The sequence below is a fragment of the Nannospalax galili genome, unplaced genomic scaffold (genome assembly GCF_000622305.1).
Source record: "Nannospalax galili isolate Female #2095 unplaced genomic scaffold, S.galili_v1.0 scaffold786, whole genome shotgun sequence".
Classification (NCBI taxonomy): Eukaryota; Metazoa; Chordata; class Mammalia; order Rodentia; family Spalacidae; genus Nannospalax; species Nannospalax galili.
The window spans coordinates 838,270-858,654 of NW_008355774.1; the positions used below are offsets into that span (position 1 = coordinate 838,270).

Here is a 20,385-nt window from a genome sequence, read left to right on the forward strand (position 1 = left end):
TATTTGCCGGGCGTAGTGGTGCAGGCCTTTAATCCCAGCAATCGGGAGGCAGAGGCTGATCTCTGTGAGTTCAAGGCCAGCCTGGTCTACATAGTTCCAGGACAGCTGGGGCTACAGGGAGACCCTGTCTCAAAAAGACCAAAAAAAAAAAAATTTTTTTTTTAATGAAATAAACACATTTTTAAGTCTTTTCAAGTGTATATAATGCAAAATTATTCCCTAATGCACCAACTTAGTACAATTTTACTCAATAGGGGCTGTTGTAGTTCAGGCAGCCAGGCTGAATGGCAGGATATTTGACCAGAAAAACAGGGTAGGTTTTTGCCTACCCTGCCTCTGGCTTGGCCTGAGCTGGGCTGGGGTCTCCCAAAAGTAGATTCAATGTGTGGGGAAAAATAGAGTGGTATAGTTGAATCAGACCCTATCTTGCCCACAGCTTAGAGCCTAGCAATGCCGTTTGGGTGTGTGACTCTGGGTGACAAGAAGAACTATAACCAGCCATCGGAGGTGACTGACAGATATGATTTGGGACAGGTCATCAAGACGTGAGTGCTGGGCTTGTTGGGCAATGATGGGTGGGTAGGCAAGGGTTGTGGGGAAGGAGGAATAGAGTGTACCCTATACTAAGGCCAGATCTGAGTAGAGTATCTGCTGGCTGTAGTGAGGAGTTCTGTGAAATCTTCCGAGCCAAGGACAAGACAACAGGCAAACTGCACACCTGCAAGAAATTCCAGAAGAGGGATGGTCGCAAGGTGCGGAAGGCAGCTAAGAATGAGATTGGCATCCTCAAGATGTGAGTGTGAGGACTGAGGGTGGAGTGAGATTGGAGGTAGGAGGGAAGGGCTTAAAGGGCCAATTAGTCTGCCATGACCACCGTACTGACCAGATCCTCTCTCAGAGGTTCACTCAACCCTGACAGGGCGTCCTCCTCCTGCCACCAGGGTGAAGCATCCCAACATCCTGCAGCTGGTAGATGTATTTGTGACCCGCAAGGAGTACTTCATCTTCTTGGAGCTGTGAGTATGAGTCTGAGGTTTCAGGATCCCCCAGTCTCTAGGGCCTTTTCTTTTCCCTCTCTCTGTAGCTAACAAAGTCCACTTTGAACCCTTGGGGTTCCAAGACCCTGTGTCCTACCCAACCAGCTGCCTAATACAAGGCAGCCCTCCCAAATGTTCCTGCCCTACCCCCGATCCTGTCCACGCCGGGCTCAGGGGCTGGTGTCCCTCAGGGCCACGGGGAGGGAGGTGTTTGACTGGATCCTGGACCAGGGCTACTACTCGGAGAGAGACACGAGCAACGTGGTGCGGCAGGTCCTGGAGGCTGTGGCCTACTTGCACTCACTCAAGATTGTGCACAGGAACCTCAAGGTAAGGCCAGAGCCAAGAGTGACTGGATTACTTGTTAAGGATGGGGTGAGTGCTATACTGGGCTCTTGGTTCAGTTTCTGAAGTCCTCATGATATCTTCTGCCCACCTCTCTACCATACTTGACTGGAGCAGCTGGAGAACCTAGTTTACTATAATCGGCTAAAGAACTCGAAGATTGTCATCAGTGACTTCCACCTGGCTAAGCTAGAGAATGGCCTCATCAAGGAGCCCTGTGGAACCCCGGAGTATCTGGGCAAGGAGGGATGGGTTAGGGGTGGGTGGAAGGGCTGCCTTTAGGGAGTAATTTTGGGGTAGAGGAGAAGTATCCCAGGAAGTGGGTATGGATGGTACTGTACTTGGCCAGGCTTGATACTGACCAGCAGATGGACACTGTGTTTGTAGCCCCAGAAGTGGTAGGACGACAACGGTATGGACGCCCTGTGGACTGTTGGGCCATTGGTGTCATCATGTACATCCTGTGAGTAGAAGGACAAATAAGTGGGCTTGCAGCCAGGTGGGGTGGGGACTTGTATCTGTGGCCATTCTGGGTAACCCTGCCCCATGTAGGCTTTCAGGCAACCCACCCTTCTATGAGGAGGTAGAAGAAGATGACTATGAGAACCACGATAAGAATCTCTTCCGCAAGATCCTGGCTGGTGACTATGAATTTGACTCTCCATACTGGGACGATATTTCTCAGGCAGGTGAGGAGGTACCCAGCATGCGGGTAAAGTATAGGGCAGTAGGGAGGGAGGCACTGCCCTCAGCTTCTGCTGGATTCTACTCCTGCTCCCCAGCCCATTCATCACATCTAGACAATGAGATGGGGCGCCCATGCCTAGCCCATCCCTGGCTTTGTCCCCAGCCAAAGACCTGGTCACAAGGCTGATGGAGGTGGAGCAAGACCAGCGGATCACTGCAGAAGAGGCCATCTCCCATGAATGGTGAGCAGGGTCCTGCAGAATGGAAGGAGAGGCCAAGTTTCCTTTGACCTCTGGACTTCTCACAGCAGAAGACCCCATTTTTAAGGTCTCAAGGGCAGGGGCAGTTTTCTAGAGCTCTGGCCAAACCAGAGGCTCTGCCTGGTAGTCTCAGATCATGCAAGAAGTACTGTATAAATCTTGGCGGAGGCTCATACCACTCAAATCAGATGCACTGATCCCCTTTTTAGGATTTCTGGTAATGCTGCTTCCGATAAAAACATCAAGGATGGTGTCTGCGCCCAGATTGAAAAGAACTTTGCCAGGGCCAAGTGGAAGGTAAGGTTTGGTGGCTTTCTTTCTTGGCCCATTGTCTAGTACTTCTGGCACCCACACTTTCTTGCGAGCACTGCTTCCCAGCAGCTGCACACAAGTTTTTCTCAGGCCATCAGTTGTGGCTATTGCTACTGCTCTTATCTTAAACAGGAGTACTAAGCAGCTGGATCCCTGGCCTTGGGAGGTCTGAGGCAGCTGGGGCACTATAGAAAGGTCTTATAAAAAGGTTTTTTTTTGTTGCTGGTTTTGTTTTTTTGTTTTTTTGGCTTTTTTGAGACAGGGTGTCCCTATAGCCCCAGCTAGCCTGGAACTCACTACATAGACTAGGCTGGTCTCAAACTCACAGAGATTCGCCTGCCTCTGTCTCCCAAGTGCTGGGGGATTGGGTTTAACTATTTTGAAGGAATGGATCCAGCAAGCCCCACCAGAAGCCTTTCTTCGCTGTTCTCCTTTCAGAAGGCTGTTCGAGTGACCACCCTCATGAAACGGCTCCGAGCGCCAGAGCAATCTGGCACAGCTGCAACCCAGTCTGCCTCAGCCACAGACACTGCCACTTCTGGGGCTGCAGGTGGGGCCATTGCCACAGCTGTGAGTGGAGCTGCCCCAGCCTCTGGGGGCAGTACTACTGCGGCCACAGAGGGTGATGCTGCATGTGCTGCCAAGGGTGATAATATAGCTTCCGCAGACCGTAGTGCTACCCCAGCCACAGATGGCAGTGTCACTCCAGCCACAGATGGTAGCATCACTCCAGCCACTGATGGAAGCATCACCCCAGCCACTGATGGGAGTGTCACTCCAGCCACCGACAGGAGTGCTACTCCAGCCACTGATGGGAGAGCCACACCAGCCACAGAAGAGAGCACGGTGCCCACTACCCAAAGCAGTGCCGTACTGGCTGCAAAGGCAGCTACCACCCCTGAGCCGGCTATGGCCCAGCCGGACAGCACAGCCCTAGAGGGTGCCACAGGCCAGGCTCCACCCTGTAGTAAAGGAGAAGAGGCTACTGGTTGTGCCCAGGAGTCTCGGAAGGAGGAAATGAGCTGAGTGGGCAGCCTGTTGGGGATTTTGAGGGATGGGCAAGAGGGTGGGAGAGTGGATGAGGGGCTTCTCACTGTATATAGAGTCACTGGCATGATGCCCTCTCTCCCCCAAGCTCCCTCATCCCAGTAGGGCATGTCTGGGGGCCATGGGAGAGCAGTTTCATCTCCTGTGAGGATGTGTGTAAGTGGTGGGCAGGCCAGAGGCAGGGCCAGCCCCAGCCCCTGCATGGATTCCTTGTGGCTTTTCTGTCTTTTGCTAGCTTCACCAGTTTCTATTTCTTGTGGGATGCTGCTCTAGGGATACTCAGGGGGTCCTTGCTCTCCTTTTCCTTCCCTTCCTGCCTCATCTTTCCCCGTAGGCAGGCCCTGCAAGTCCTATACTTTCCTAGGCCCTAAATTGGGTGGCCTTGCCCTGAGAGCTGGTCCTCCAGCGAGGCCCTGTCAGCAGTGTTAGGCTCCTGCACACAAAGGTGTATACCTGTGATGTGTAGACTGCTCTGGGAGGAGACACTGGCTGCTAGAGAGGATGCAGAAATATAGGCTTTAAGTATGCTTTAAATGAAGACTGGTCACATGGCTGAGGGCACTACATGTTAGCTGTGAGAGTCCTCAGAAGTGGGAGAGAAAATGGATAGGAGGATAGAAGCTTCCATCTTTGTTCCAGAGTAGGCCTTCTGAAGACCCTTGTGTTACTTCTTGCCCTCCTGAGTCCTGTAGTGGGCTGCTCAGTACCCTGATTCTTACAAACCTCTAAGGGAAAGGAGAAAGTGTTAGGATATGGCAGTGAGACATGGAGAACAGAGAACGGGGTCAGAACCGAGTCCCCCAGCCTAGCTGGGTCCTAACCCTGAGCCAAACAGGGAGGGATGATATTTCTATGGTCTTCCTGAATGCCACTACCACAAGAAGAGGCCTTACCCATGGTCACTCCATGCAGGCCCAGGCTAAAAATCCTCTTCCTCCTAGGGGGCCTCTGCATTGCAGTACCTTATAGTCTGCTTTGGGAGTTTGCTCTTTATAGGGGCAAATTTATTGTTCTCAGTTCAATAACATGGAGAGGATCTTCCTCTGTTTCTACTACTATCAAAGGCAGAGGTGTCTCTCAGCCATGTTAAGTTGCTTTGCTGGATGAAGAAGTAGAATAAGACTCCCCAGCTCCCTGAGGGAGGCTCTTAGCAAGTGCCCTTTGTCAGACCCCATTACAGCCTGAACAGGCAGCCACGCTGGTCTTTGCCTTTGCTTGGCACTCCATGGTGGTCCTGCCCTTCTCCCTGCATGCCTGTGGGTCTGCTCTGGTATGTGAAGGTTGGTGGGCTAACTGTGTGCCTGCTGAACCTGGCAAATAAACGTCACCCTGCAAAGCCTCTGGCCACCCTCTTGCCTTTGCTTCCTCTGTCCTATTGGGGAGGAGCCCATGGAAGGCAGTTGGGGAGGGGAGAGGCTGGGAGCAGGTTCATGGGTAGTGGCTGATGCTCAGTGCATTGCTTGGGCTGAGAGTGAAGGTTATCTTCACCAGTGTGTTCCTGGATGATGTTCACAGGGATCCTCTGGATTCTAGAAAACCATATGGGTGATTCGTTCTGGTTGGAGTCAGGACTATCCCCTAGATTGAGAGCTGAAGAACTGCTGCTGTTTCAACTCTTGTTGACCAAGGAGCCTCTGTCTTGTGTATGGAGCTGGAACCCACCCAGGACCAACCATCACAAGGAGAGACCTTGCTCATGGCCAAAATGGGCCTCCTTATTTAGGGGGAGGGTGGGATTGCACAAAGGGTCTGTGCTGTATGTTGACTCCTGATTCCTGTGAATAACCTGTGCTTTCTAGATAGACCCAAAGAATTTCACTCCCCTTCTTCAGCTGGAGCAGGCTTTATAATATGGGGTTCTGTATGTTTCTTCTGGGGAGGAGGGAGTAATACTGTTAAAATAGTATGAAAATTCCTAAGGAAACTTTCTTCAGCTCAGATGGGCCTTGGTGAACTCACCTGGGTTGCTTTCTCAGGGAGGACCTCAAAGATAACTTCACTGATGTGGGAATAATAAAGAGGGTTTGTTAGTTCCTGGTCTTTGAAGCATCTGTGCCTCTAAAATCACAATCCTACAGTCGCAGGCATGAGGAATTCTGGGAGGTAAGAGCTAAATTAGTGTACTGGTCCTAATATCACATTTCAAGGACCTTAGATAAAGCCAAGGGTAGTTTAATGTTTTGATGGGTTGGGACATGTGTGTTCATATTTCCAAGATCATCCATAATCGAAGGCTGAGAATAGGGGGCTTTCAAAAGTTCTGGCAACTGTGGGTTGCCTGCAAATGATCCATCACTGTCCAGAGCCCGCTATAGTCCCATTTCCTTGCAGCCTCAGTGTACTTGACTGCCCCGAAGTGTATAAAGAAGAGCCTAGAGCCTGCTCTAACTTGAGCACAACACTCAGTTTGGCAGGGAAAGGGGCTCAGCTTGCGGCACCCAGTCCATAGCCACGCTCTACTAGCAGACTCCTTAGAGCTACCGCTGCAGTCCCCACATTCTGCAGGGCCCTCGGCCCGCTAATTCCCAGCCCCTGGTCCAGCACCCTCCCCTCCGAGGGTTTGCCCAATCAAAGCGAAGCATTCTGACTTTCTACCCGTGTTTGGTGTCATTTCCGGTATCTACCGGAAGTCACTCGGTGGAGCCAAATTTGAAGGAAGTGGATTCGTGGAGGTGCGGCCGCCAAACAGGACTTGTCTTTGTTTCCTTGGCTACCTGAGCCGCTTGAGTCGAGACGTCATGCCTATCCGTGCTCTGTGCACCATCTGCTCCGATTTCTTCGATCACTCGCGTGACGTGGCTGCCATTCACTGCGGCCACACTTTTCATCTGCAGTGGTGAGTGACAGCGGGGGAGAGCCCCGGCGCTTATCCTTGGAACTGCTTTCAGGCCTTGGGGTGTCGGGTGTCCAAGCGGGCCAGTTGGAAACTATAGCTGATTACAGCCGAGGGATAACCTGGCAAAGAGCTGTGGCTTTAAAATTATTAGCCTGAGCAGCGATGAGCTTTCATCCCATTGACGAGCCCTTTTAGTTCTTTGAGATTAAAAAAAACCAAAAAACTAAGCTAAACTAACCTGATTGGCTTCTGGCAATCCTGAAGAGTCTGTTACGGTTTACTTGATGGTTCGGATGGATTCTATCCAGAATCATCTCATTGGTCAGACATCCTAATGTATTCGCCACACCAGCAAACCTAGTTTAACGTGAAAAGGCTAGGACATGCCTTCCTATTAAAGGGTCCAGGCAGCTATCTTGTTGAATGTACAGTGAGTGGGGAAAGATTCCCTTAGCTGTGGACAGGCTGGTTTAGAGCTTCCCGCAAAAGAGATCGTAAGGCAAAACGGGCCCTTGAGATAGTGGAAGGTTTGTGGGGCAAAAGGCCCCAGGAAGCAGGGAGGCACACTGATCACTGCTGGGTACCCCTTACTTGCAAAGGTTTGTCTAAACCAATGTTGCTAGTCAGAAAGTGCTGCATGACTATAATACCAGTACTTGTGAGTGGGATGGAGGCAGGAAGATCGGGGGTTTAAGGCCAGCCTCAGCTACATAGAGGCCAGCCTGGACTTCATGAGACCTTGTGTCAAGAAACAAAAAAATGAACCAGTGTTGCCTGAGCCCCATACTAAACTAACTAGGAGCCAACTTTACCACGAAAAGTACTTTATAACATCCTTTTTTTTTTCTCACCTTGAATTTTCCTGTGGATGTATACTTTACATTTATCTCAAAAAACATGTTTTGGATTTAAAGAATCTGGTATTTAATCTTTGTATTTAACTGAACCTTTTCAACCACTTAAAATGGTGCAATTTACTGATGCAATTAAGGGTCAATCTATCACCAAGTGTGGAGGCCCACACTTTTAATTCTAGCACTCAGGAGGCAGAGGCAGGCAGATTTCTGTGAGATCAAGGCCAGCCTGGTCTACATAGGCGGGGTACCAGGCCAGCTGGTGCTACAGGGAGACCCTGTGTAAAAACAAACAAAACCACCACCAACAATTTTTAAAAAATCCCAAAAGAAGAAAAAGGATTAAATCTGTCATATTTAGTGTTTCTGGTGTGTGTGTGTGTGTGTGTGTGTGTTGGCACTCAGATTACAGGTGTGTGCCATGGTGGTCTGCCTATGGGTTTTTAAAATTTATTTTTCTTATAGCACTGGAGATCAGACCCATGTCTTGTACATGCAAGACAAGTGCTCTACCACTGGGCCACATCCCTAGGCCTTGTGCATTTTGTTTTGTTGTTGTTTTTTTTTTTTCTTTCCTTCAAAACAACAAAAAATAGAATCTTGCTGTGAATGTTGTCTTGGTTGGTCTGGGACTTGCTGTCTAGCCCAGGCTGGCCTAGGACTCATGGCAGTCCTCCAGGCTTAGCTTCCTGAGTGCTAGAATTACAGGCATGCATCACCACACCTAGCTCCTACCTATGTACTTTTTTTTTTCCTTTTATTTAGTTGAGACAGTGTGTCATGTAACCTTGGCTGACCTTGAACTTGCTGAGTAGCCAGGGATGATCTTGAATTCCTGATTCTCCTGCCTTTGCCTCCCAAGTGCTGGAATTCCAAGTGTGCACCATTATGCCTTATGTGGTGCTAGGATTGGATTTAGGGCGTCATGCTTGCTAGGTGAGCACTCTACCCACTAAAGTACATCCAAAGACCTTCCTCCCCTTCCCTATGTATTTTGATTAAACTTTTTTTTCTTTTTTTTTTCTTTTTTTTTCCTGTGAGACAGGTCTCACTGTTTACTTTGGCTTGCCTGGGCCTCTCTATGTAGACCAACTGGCCTCCAACTCACAGAGATCTGCCTGCCTCTGCTTCCCAGATGCTGGAATTAAAGGCATGTGCTACTATGCCTAGCTTGAATAACTTTTTGTTTGGAATTTTCATTTACAGACAAGTCTCAAAGATAGTACAGAGAGTTATATACCCTTTGCACAGCTTCTCCAGTGTTAACATTTTACATAATGTTTATACAATTGTCAAAACTAAGAAATTCACATTGGTACAATACTGTTATACTATGGAGTTTATTTGGGTTTCACCAGTTTTTCCTTCATTAATGCCTATATTACTGTTCCAGAATTCATTCCAGGTTACCATTCAATTGTCATGTCACCTTAGTCTCCTCTGTTCTGTTTCTAATGACCTTGGCATTTTTGAAGAATACTGATCAAGTATTTTGTAGAATGTCCCTTAGTTTTTGTTTTGTTTGTTTGGTCTTTTTGAGACAGGGTCTCCCTGTAGCCCCAGCTGGCCTGGAATGGACTATGTCGACCAGACTGGCCTTGAACTCACAGAGATCTGCCTGCCTCTGCTTCCCAAGTGCTGGGATTAAAGGCATGTGCCACCATGCCTGGCTTTGAATGTCCCTTGGTTTTAAGTTTGATGTTTTCTCATGATTAGACTGGGATTTAGGGGAAGAATATCTTAGTGGTGAGGTGCCCTTCTCAGAATACCTTGTCAAGGAGTGTATGAGTACAGCAATATGATTTATCTTTGGGGATACTGAACTAGATCACTTGGTTAAGTTAGCAGCTTCCAAGTTTCTCCACTGTAAAATTACTAGTTTTCTTCCAATTTTCTTTTCTTCCAACATTCTAACAGGTCATTAGGTCCAGTTCACAATGAAATAGGAATGGAAATTAATCTCATCAATCTTTACTTAGTCATTTATTTTTTAATTAATTAATTAATTAATTAATTATTTATATTTTATGTGTATGAGTGTTATGCTTACATGTAAGTAAGTGCACCCAAGTTGTGCAATGCCCGAGGAGGACAGAAGAGGCTGTCGGATCCCATGGAACTGGAGTTACGGACAGTTGTTAGCAGCCATGTGGGTGCTGGGATTCAAACCCGGGTCTTCTGCAAGAACATTCAGTGTTCTTAACCACTGACCCATCTCTCCAGCCCCAAGTTACTTATATCAGTATGGGTGCATAGGTATTTTTTTCTTATTCTTATTGTTTATTTTACTACTCAGAATACTTCCTGTCTTCTCTGCCTCCACCTTTTACCGATTTATTTTTTTTAAAGATTTATTTATTTTATGTATATATGTGTATGCCTGAATATATGTATTTAAATATGTATGCAGGTAGTTGTAAGCCATCATATGGTACTGGGAACTAAACCTGGGTCCTCTGCAAGAGCAGCAAGTACTCTTAACTGCTGAGCCATCTTTCTAGCCCCTAATCTATTTATGTATATTTTTATATTTTTATTTAATGTGTATGCATTTATTGCCTGCATGTAGGTAGGTGCACCCATGTCATATACTGCCTGAGGAGGTCAGAAGAGGGTGTTTGATCTCCTGGAACTGGAGTTACAGATGGTTTTTAGCCACTATGTGGGTGCTAGGAATCTAACTCATGTCCTCTGCAAGAGCAGCCAGTGCTTTTAACTGCTGAGTCATCTCTCCAGCCCCTCTAATTTATTTTTTGTAGCTGTAAATTGAACCTAGGGCCTTGTTCATGCTGTGTAACTAGTCTACCACTGCTCTACATTCCCTGTCTCCCACCTTTATTCTTTCTTTTTAAATTAATTAATTAATTTTGATGTGTGTCTGTGTGTGATGCTTGTTAGGCAAGTTTTAAAAAATTTTTATTAATTATTTTTATTTTATGTGTATGCATGTATTGCTTGCATGTAAGTGCACCCATGTGCAATGCCAGCGGAGGTCAAAAGAGGGCATTGGAGTCCCTGGAACTGGAGTTGGGATGGTTGTTAGCCACCATGTGGGTGCTGGGAATCGAACCCAGGTCCTCTGCAAGAGCAGCCTGTTCTCATAACTGCTGAGCTCTCTCTTTAGCCCCCTTGTTTTGTTTTTTGAGACAGAGTCTCCCTGCAGCCCCAGCTGGCCTGGAACTTGCTATGTAGACCAGGCTGGCCTTCATCTCACAGAGATCTGCCTGCTTCTGGCTCCCAAGTACTGGGATTAAAGACATGTGCCACCATGCCTTTAATACAGTTTGTTTCTTTGTTTTGTTTTTTGAGACAGTATCTTACTGTGTAGGCAGCCTGGCTTTGTGTTTAGTCTTCTGTGTCAGACTATCAAGGATTAGGATTAGAGACATGTACCATCATGCCTGGCCTGGCTCACTCTTAGAACATTATGGTATATGTTACATGAAATTAACCATTTAAACCATTTTAAGGTCTAGAATTCAGTGGTATTAAGAACAATGTATAACCGTCAGCACCGTTATTTGAACTTACCATCACCCAGAGAGAAACACTGACCATTAAATAATAACTCTTCAATGTCCTTTCCTCTCAGTCCCTGGAACCTCTACTGTACCATTCTGCCTCTAAATTTTCCTATTCTAGGGATCCCATATAGGTGGAATCATATATATTTGTCCTTTTGAGTCTGATGTATTTCACTTAGCATAATGTTTACAAGATTCATCCATGTCATAGCATGTATCAGAATTTCATTTTTGTTGTGGCCAATATTGTATATATGAAAACACCATATTTGTTTATCCTTTCATTTGTTGATAGACTTTGAGGGATTTCCATATTTTGACTGCTGTGACTAATGCTACTATGAACATTGCTGTACAGGTACCTGTTTGAGTCCCGGTTTTCAATTCTTTTTAACATATACCTGGTAGCAGAAAGTCTAGGACATATGGAGAGTCTATATTTAGCTTTTGAGGAAGCTGGCATACTATTTTAACACAGCTGGTTGTTTTTTTTTGTTTGTTGTGTTTTGTGTGTGTGTGTGTGACAGGGTCTCTATATGTTCCCCAGACTAGTTTCAAACATCATTTTATTATTTTTAGTGCTAGAGATTGAACCTAGAGCTTGGGATACATTAACTACATACTCTACCCATGAGCTAAATCTCCCACTTATACCTGTCTGTACCTCCTGAGTCCTGGGATTAAAGGTGTGCTCCACTATCCCTGGTCCATTACTTTTTTTTTTTTTTGGTCTTTTTTGGTTTTTTTTGGTCTCCTTGTAACCCCAGCTGGCCTGGAACTTGCTATGTAGATCAGGCTGGCCTTGAACCACACCAGTTTAAAAAAAAAAAAAAAAAATTGGGCCAGGCCTTTGATCCCAGCACTCGCGAGGCAGACAGGCGGATCTCTGTGAGTTTGAGGCCAGCCTGGTCTTCGTAGTTCTAGGCAGCTGGGCCTATAATGAGACCCTGTCTCAAAAAGACAAAAAAAAAAAGTTATCAATCTTTAATTTTTATTTTACTATGTGTGTGTTTCTGTATGGTGGGTGTATGCACCTGAGTGCAGTACCTGCAGAGGCCAGAAAAGGGCATCTGATCTCCTGGTTGCTGCTTTTCTGTGTCTGTGAAATGTTTCCAGTGTTTATCATGTTTCCCAGCAAGGCCTTTTTTCTATGTTGAAGTTTGGTTCATGTATCTTTGTCTCACGTGGTTTCATTCATTTTACTTTATAAAATTTATCCTTAAATAAATAAACATATAGAAATCAGGGGGAAAAAAAACCTAAACACAGAATTACTGAATGACCCAGCAACTGAATAAATACCTAAAAGAACTGAAAATGGACTCAAAATGATACTGGTACATCAATGTTTCTAGGAACATATGGACAACAGCAAAAGGTAGAAACAGGCTGGCACCATGGCACATACCTTTAATCCCAGCACTTGAGAGGCAGAGGCAGATGGATTTCTGTGAGTTTGAGGCCAGCCTGGTCTATATAATGACTTCTAGGCCAGCTGGGGTGACAGGGAGACCCTGCCTCAAAAAGACAAAGAAAGAAAAAGAAAAGAAAAAAGGTGGAAACAACCATCAATGTGATATGTACATAAACTAGAGTATCCAACATTAAAATGAAATTCAGGAACATGCAATAATCAATATAGATGAATCTTGATATGATAACTGAAATGAACTTGTCAATAAAGAACAAATATTATGATTCTATTAGAATGATTGGAGAGATGGCTCAGTGGGTTAAAGGCAGGTACTGCTCTTTGCAGAGGACATAAGTTCAGTTCCCAGCACTCACATTGGATGATTCACAATTACCTATAATTCCAGCAACCAGGATATCTGATGCCCTTTTCTGGCCTCTGCAGGCACATAGAGAAATACACAGATACACATAATAAAATAAAAATTAAAGATTGATAACTTTTTTTTTTTTTTGTCTTTTTGAGACAGGGTCTCTCTGTAGCCCCAGCTGGCCTAGAACTCATTATATAGACCAGGCTGGCCTCAAACTCACAGAGATACACCTGCCTCTGCCTCTCAAGTGCTAGGATTAAAGGTATATGCCATGGTGCCCAGCTTGTTTCCACCTTTTGCTATTGTCCATAATGCTCCTAGAAACATTAATGTACCAGTATCTTTTTGAGTCCATTTTCAGTTCTTTCAGGTATTTATTCAGTTACTGGGTCATTTGGTAATTCTGTGTTTAGCTTTTTTTTTCCCTGATTTCTAGATGTTTACTTAAGGATTTTTTTTTTTTTTTTTTTTTTTTTTTTTTTTTGGCTTTTTGAGACAGGGTCTCCCTGTAGCCCCAGCTGTCCTGGAACTCACTATGTAGACCAGGCTGGCCTTGAACTCACAGAGATCCGCCTGCCTCTGCCTCCCGAGTGCTGGGATTAAAGGCGTGTGACACCATGCCCGGCAGATAATTTTTTTTAAGGATAAATTTTAAAAAAGTAAAATGAATGAAACCACCTTAGATGAAGATACATAAACCAAACTTCAACATAGAATAAAGGTCTTGCTGGGAAACATGATGGACATTGGAAACATTTCACAGACACAGAAAAGGTCATATTGTCAACAGGATTAAGTTGCTACTGATTCTCCCCATGTCAAGGTTTCATTTTGCTCAGCCTGAGATCTCACTTGATTTCAAACTTTGTGTCTAGAAAAGCTTTCTGTTTATTGTACCCTTCTTTCCCTCGATTATGGATGACCAGTTCTTCACCAATCCTTTCTTCCTCCTTGAAGCATTCCCAGTCCAATTTGGATTTCTCAAGAGTGCTCAAAATTATAGAACGCTCCACGAATTTGCATGTCATCTTTGTGCAGGGGCCATGCTAATCTCTGTATCGTTCCAGTTTTAGTCTGTGTGCTGCCAAAGCGGGCAATATGTTTAGATTCTTAAGGAACTATTGTACTATTTTCACAGTGGCTGTACCATATTACACTTTCTACTAGTGATACACAAGGACTCCAATTTCTCCACATCCTCAACTAGACTTATTTTCTGTTCTTTTTGGTAATAGCTTATCCTAATGAGAGTCCTGTCTTCTCCCCCTGCTTTCCTCTCCTCTTCTCTTCTCTCTCTGATCCTTCCCTCACCCCTTTATATATGTTTATTTTTAAGACAGGCTACCCTCAAACTCATCACACTCCTGCCTCCCAAGTGCTGACATTACAGGCATGCCCCATAATGCCCTGCTGGAGTCTTTTAAAAATTTTTAAATTTTATTTTGTGGGGTGGGGGGTGCACATGTGCCACTGTGTATATGTGGAGGTCAGAGAACAACTTGTGGGAATTGATTCTCTTCTTCTGATGTGTGGATTCTGGATATTGAACTCAAGTAGTCAGGCTTAGTGGCAGGCATCTTTACCTACTGAGCCATCTCTCTCAGTCTTTTAATGTATACATTTATATCTATCAGTTTCCTTAGCACTAATTTCACTATATCTCATACACATGAGATATGTTGTATGTTCAGTTTCATTTATATCTAAATATTTTCTAATTTTCCTTGTGATTTCTTCTTTGACTCATTGGCTGATGAAGTATATGTTTTTAGCTGGTCATGGTGACTCAAACCTATATCTAAGCACTTGAAAAACTGAGGCAGGAGGATTGTCATAAGTTTGAGGCCAGTCTGGGCTACAGATAAGACCCTGTCTCCAAACAAAGTGTATGCTATTTGCTGGGTATGTGGCTCACTGGTAGTGTTTGTCTAGTATGCTTTAGGCCCTGGGTTTAGCACCCCCCCCCAAAAAAAAAGAAACAAATCATGTTGTCTAACTCCTACATATGTGTCAGCTTTAGTTCTGTTATTTTTAGTTTTATTAGCTCAGGCTATCCATGACCATCTTTCCTTAATTTCTGTGAGCCGAGGCTACAAACATGTACCACTATACTTGGCTTCTTGTCTCTGTTAACCTTTTCTGAATTTAAAGTCTATGTTATCTGATTTTAAGTTATCTGTTATTAATGCACCACTTCAGCTCTTTTTTTGGTTACTGTTTGTACTGACTATCTTTTTTCTACTTGGCTTCTAGCTACTTCGGTTATTGAAGTCAGATTTTATTTATTTTTAAAATTAATTATTTTTCAAGAGAGGGTCTCCCTGAGGCCCCAACTGGCCTAGAACTTGCTGTGTAGACCAGACTGACCTTGATTTCACAGAAATATACCTGCTTCTACTTCTCAAGTGCTGGGATTAAAGGAATGTGCCAGTATGCCTAGCCCTATTTATGTTTTTTTTCTTTTTAATATTTTCTTTTTTATTTTTATGTGTATGCATGTATTGTTTGCATGTAGGTTAGTGCACCTGTGTCATGCAGTGCCTGCAGAAGACAGAAGAGGCTGTCAGATCCTCTGGAACTGGAGTTACAGACAGTTGTTAGCTGCCATGTGGGTGCTGGGATTCGAACCAGGGTCTTCTGCAAGAACAGTCAGTGTTCTTAACCGCTGAGCCATCTTTCCAGCCCGTATTTATGGTTTTTGAGGTAGGGTCTCATTCTGTAACCCAGGCTGGCCTGAAACTCACTATGTACCCAAGACTGGCCTCAAACTCATAACAGTCCTCTTGTCTCAGCCTCCCAAGTACAAGATTGCAGGTGTGAGCCATCATGCCCAGTTGTTTTATTCTATTGACATCCTATAGAAGTAACTGCAGAAAAGTACACGTTACAACTGCATAGTTTGTAGGAATTTCACAAACCTAGCACATCCATTCAGCCAGAATTCAGATCAAGAAACATGATATAGGACTGAGAGGGTAGTTCAATGGTACCATGTTCAGCATGGATATGGCCTTGAATTTGATCTCCAGCTGTACAGAAGAAAAGTCAGGATATTATCAACTCTAGAAACCTTACACACTCTTCTGATTACTTCTACCAGCAACTCCCCCCATACACATAAAGGTACCAAGTTGCCTGTTTTTCCTTTGTGTAGATGGAATCATGCAGAATGTGCCTGTATGTGTGTCTAACTTCTCTTCCTCAATGTTATGTTTTAGTGATTCATTCATAATATTTTTCTTAGTTGATGTATTCATTCTCTTTGCTGTATAATATTCCACTATGTCTTAGCCTTAATTATATGTTGTACATGGTCTTTGAATGTATTTATAAGCAAGATTTGAGCATAGGTGATGGTATCATCTTCCAAAGAGGAGTTTGTCTCTAGTTCTTGGGGTGAGGAAATCTACTCCTGACCCATCTTCACTCTGTAGTCTAGGCTGGCCTGGAACTCTAGATCCTCCTGCCTCAGCCTCTGGAGTGCTAGGATTACAGGAATACACCACTACACCTACAAGAGACTGCTGCAGTTAAGGTTTAAGACCTGAGTTTTGCTAGACCACTTAAATCTAGACTAGTATTTAATACTACTTGAAAATGTAGCCCTCAATGGTCCTAACTTAAAATGGGGTATTTTCAGAGTCCCCCATCTCTGAGGGACTCTGAGCTTTGACTGTTACCCATACTCCAAAGCCCAGGTTGGCTGAAGAACAGCCTTTGTCCAAGCCTTCAAACCCAAAACAACAGCCTGTTGATCTGAGTACTGAGCAGTGCTCAGGCCTTATGGAGGGTCCTGCAATTGTCTATGTTGATAACCTCTTAGGCAGGCAGACATTCGTTCAAAGAGGAGCTAATAGCAGTGCCTGTGTAGCCTGTATCCCTAGCTATGACAGGGCTTACTAGTCTGTTACTCTATTTTTCATTATAGCCTAATTCAGTGGTTCGAGACAGCACCGAGTCGGACCTGTCCACAATGCAGGATCCAGGTAAGGCTGTGGGAGTGTGTCAGCTGAAGATGTCTTCTCTTTTCCAGAAAGCAGAGATGGAGAAAACATCTCTGAAACTGAGAAATCTCTCTGACTTCTTTTGATCCTCCTAATTTGAGGCCACTTGAGCGTCACTAATGTCTGTGAGGTGCTGGGGAGGCTTCCTTACATACACAGGTGCTGGAAGATGAACTTGTTCCCTCAGTCTTCACTTGGGTATATTGGCCTCCTTTCCTATTTAGAAAATGCCCCACACATAGAGTTGAGGTGTCTTTTGAGCACTTACCATATGTGTCTGCAGCATCATGACTTCAGCCACCAGCAAACCAGCCACCCCAGCTTGGGATATCTGTAGGAATGAAGTCTTCTGGCCCTAAAAGATGTATTCTGAAATCCTGGGCCTGGCATTCATGTTAGGCAGGCAGGCAAACCCAGACCCACGTTCAGTTCTCCTCCTTGCCTATGACAAAACACAGTTATTCTCTATCTTGTTCTCCCATCCAGGTTGGCAAAAGAACTATTATCAATAAACTCTTCTTTGACCTTGCCCAGGAAGAGGAGAGTGTCTTGGATGCAGAATTCTTAAAGGTATCCAGAGTTCATTCTACTGAACTCCAAACCCTCTGGGCATTCACTTTCTACTTCTACTTCAAGAAGGTGCCTAGAGTGTGGATGGAGCTAGGGTTATGAAGTAAAGACTTGGTAAAGGTATTAGGATGAGGACAAGTGATGGTGGGACAGTCATCAGAGAAATATACTGTAAGGGGAGAGGGGACTGCTTCACTATGAGACCTCCCCTTGGGAATTCAGGGCAATTTGAACCAAAGGACAGAGTGCTTCTCCTAAGACCCATTCACTTTAGGAAGGCTCTATAACTTTCCTGCCCAGCCCATTTTCCTGATGTACAATTAATGGCAGATTAGAAAATTCTTCCACTCATCAGCTAGGGAAGATATGTGAACCCATCATTCTCTAACTTGCATGGGCCTCAAAATTGCCTAGAGAACATGGTATAAATCAAGATGCCTGGGCCTTCCCAAGCCTAGTAAGAGAGGACAAAGCCTCTGGAATCAAGATTTCTAGCCTGGGTAGAAGCCACACTGAAGGAAGGGGAAGCAAATGCCCATTTCTACTGTTTCCTCTCCAGATCTAAAATTCTTTTTGTGTGAGGAAACTGGATTGGCAGAAGGCTCTTGAGGAAGTTGGGGGTAGGGTTCACAAATGATCCCTGGACTTCAAGGGTTAATTTTCTGGATATCTGTTCAATGACAATTCATTTGACCTTGGCCCCAGGGTGTTATAGCATCCTTGGAACCTCCCTGATTCAAGGTAGTTGAGCTTTTGTGTTTTGAGCCAGCCTGTTTATTGTCATGGTAACTGCTCCCAGTTTTAAGAGGTGTCCTCTCCATGATGAAGACAACAAAGGCAGCTTCCTGTCTTTTCAGCTTTCAAAGGCAGGGCTGTGAGACTGGGGGGCAGCATCTTCAATAGTTTAGAGCAAGGGTTTGGAAGGCTTCCTGCTGAGGTGTAGAAGGAACCAGGGGACTATGGGTAGTTATGCAGCAGCCTTGGGCTGGTGTCTGTTCTCAGGCAGACTCTACATGTCCTTACCCATCCACCATTTCCACTCCCTGTTCAGTCTACACTGCCCAGGCCAGTCACCAGGAACTCCTGCCCCAAGATCTGGGCAGAGAGCCTGATAGGGGGCTTCTTAATTAGTCATGTGTGAAATTCTGAGTGTTGTATTAACCTTAGAAGGGTGATCTGAAAGAAGGCTTGCCTGGATTCCATCCACTTTCCACTATGGACCCTTACCCAAGCCTGAAGAGTCATTTAAAGCCATTTTTCTGATTATGGCCATAGGCATCTCTCTTGCCCAAAGGAGTGCTAAGTTCTCTACACTCTCAAATGGGAGCTGGATTCACTTCTACTCCAGTACTATGGTGGTGGCTCTGGAACATATACAAGGGTTGTGAGGAGTAACTTGACCCTCACAGCAGTCTAATAAGCCTTGCACACATACAGCTTCATCCAGAGATACAAAGTTTTCTCAATTTACCAACTCCTATTGGATTCTGGGGCTGGAAGGTTTATGGTACACAGAGCCAGCTTAGAGCTTGGAGGGAGGTAGGCTGAAGTAGGCAAGGCTCAGGATGGAGAGAACTAGCGATGGTCCAAAGTTCTTGACCCTCTCTGTTCTGTGTGGTGAGTGTAGCTAACTGCCCTCAGAGGATGAGGCTAGTAGAGGGCCTGGAAGCTATGGAAGCCTCTGCTGTTAAGACTGACTCACAGACCAAACTTCCCTTCCCTTCTTCTGTTTTACCTCTTTCCCTGTCTTGGGACCGTGCTCCTGGGATTTCTTTCCTACATCTTACCCATGTTTTTAAGAGGTCCATAGACTTTGTTTTATAACAGTGTGCATCACTCTATTGTTGGCTTGGCCTGGCCTTGAAACACACTGGGCCCATGCTTTCCTGGATCCAATTGGCCTCATTGTCTGATCCTGGGGCTCCCCACAGCCTTATAGGAGGCTAGATAGAGACTGGCTATAATGTGCTTTTCTTGTTGCCTTGCAGAATGAACTGGACAGTATCAGAGCCCAGCTTTCCCAGAAAGGTGAGTTAGCAAGAAACAAGATGTCCCCCAATTTAGATGTTGAAGAGAGGGGTCCTAAGAGGAAGGCCGCCAAACTCTAGCAAAGCATTGCTTTCCAGCTTTGTATGCCCCAGAGTCTTACTAGCTCCTATGACTAACAGAAAAAGAGAAGCAAGGGAACTAAAGCTGTCTGCTTAGACCAGGACTCTTTTCACTGGAACTTCTTACCCAGGAGCAGTGTTGGGAGGGGCCATCTAATGAGATTGAATATCTTTTTTTTTTTTTTGAATTTTTATTATTATTTTTATTTTATGTGTATGCATGTATTGCCTGCATGTAGGTAAGTGCATCCGTGTTTTGCAATGCCCGTGAAGGTCAAAAGAGGCTGTCAGATCCCCTGGGGCTGGAATTATGGACATTTGTTAGCTGCCATGTGGGTACTGGGATTCGAACCCAGGTCTTCTGCAAGAACAACCAGTGTTCTTAACTGCTGAGCCATCTCTCTAGCCCCGAGATCAAATATCTTTAGGACAAAGTTCAGATGCTGAGTTTGACAGGAACTTGCTTGGGTTCTGGAATGATGAAGTAACTAGACCTACAGAAACAGTAAAATCTTCCCAGATAGTTCAAGCAGCAGAAAAAGAGTTTGTTTCCTGAATGAAAACTCTGGCTTAACTGTCTTGTTGCCACAGAGTGAATCAGGCCACCCAACTTTCTGGCCTGTACCTTATTCTGTACCTGGCTCAGGGTTGGGGTACTTCAACTCAAGGGTCAAGATTCTCATGCATGAGTTGGCTTCTCCCTCTCTCTACCTTCTGCCCCTGCTCCAGAGAGGGAGGAACGGGACAGCCAGGCCATCATCGACACTCTGCGGAACACACTGGAAGAACGCAATGCCACTGTGGAATCTCTGCAGAAGGCCTTAGACAAGGAGGAGATGCTGTGCTCCACTCTTAAAGTAAGTTCTCAGAGGTGGCAGGGAGGTATAGCCACAAATCTTGGGCTCACCATTCTTTTTTGTTTTTGTTTTTTTGGAGACAGAGTCTTGTATGTATATCATGCTAGTCTAAAACTCAGATCTGCCTGCCTCTGCCTCCTGAGTGCAAGGATTAAAA

General features: G+C 45.1%; 2 protein-coding genes and 1 pseudogene across 2 annotated transcripts in view; 2 read left to right on the forward strand and 1 right to left on the reverse strand.

Moving 5' to 3' along the window:
• The window catches only part of Camkv (CaM kinase like vesicle associated), a 15,364-nt gene extending 10,329 nt beyond the window's left edge, over positions 1-5,035 (forward strand). The window contains exons 2-11 of the mRNA XM_008853160.2: positions 437-545; positions 662-793; positions 942-1,016; positions 1,229-1,367; positions 1,500-1,620; positions 1,770-1,845; positions 1,935-2,071; positions 2,233-2,311; positions 2,539-2,626; positions 3,080-5,035. Of these exons, the coding sequence (XP_008851382.1) occupies positions 451-545; positions 662-793; positions 942-1,016; positions 1,229-1,367; positions 1,500-1,620; positions 1,770-1,845; positions 1,935-2,071; positions 2,233-2,311; positions 2,539-2,626; positions 3,080-3,667 (1,530 nt within the window). The 5' untranslated portion in view covers positions 437-450 and the 3' untranslated portion in view covers positions 3,668-5,035. The remainder of the gene's footprint in view (positions 1-436; positions 546-661; positions 794-941; positions 1,017-1,228; positions 1,368-1,499; positions 1,621-1,769; positions 1,846-1,934; positions 2,072-2,232; positions 2,312-2,538; positions 2,627-3,079) is intronic.
• A 1,257-nt stretch (positions 5,036-6,292) lies between these two features.
• The window catches only part of Traip (TRAF interacting protein), a 29,949-nt gene continuing 15,856 nt past the window's right edge, over positions 6,293-20,385 (forward strand). The window contains exons 1-5 of the mRNA XM_008853165.2: positions 6,293-6,524; positions 16,618-16,675; positions 17,180-17,263; positions 19,252-19,291; positions 20,101-20,228. Of these exons, the coding sequence (XP_008851387.1) occupies positions 6,427-6,524; positions 16,618-16,675; positions 17,180-17,263; positions 19,252-19,291; positions 20,101-20,228 (408 nt within the window). The 5' untranslated portion in view covers positions 6,293-6,426. The remainder of the gene's footprint in view (positions 6,525-16,617; positions 16,676-17,179; positions 17,264-19,251; positions 19,292-20,100; positions 20,229-20,385) is intronic.
• Positions 13,683-13,782, reverse strand: LOC115067695 (annotated as a pseudogene).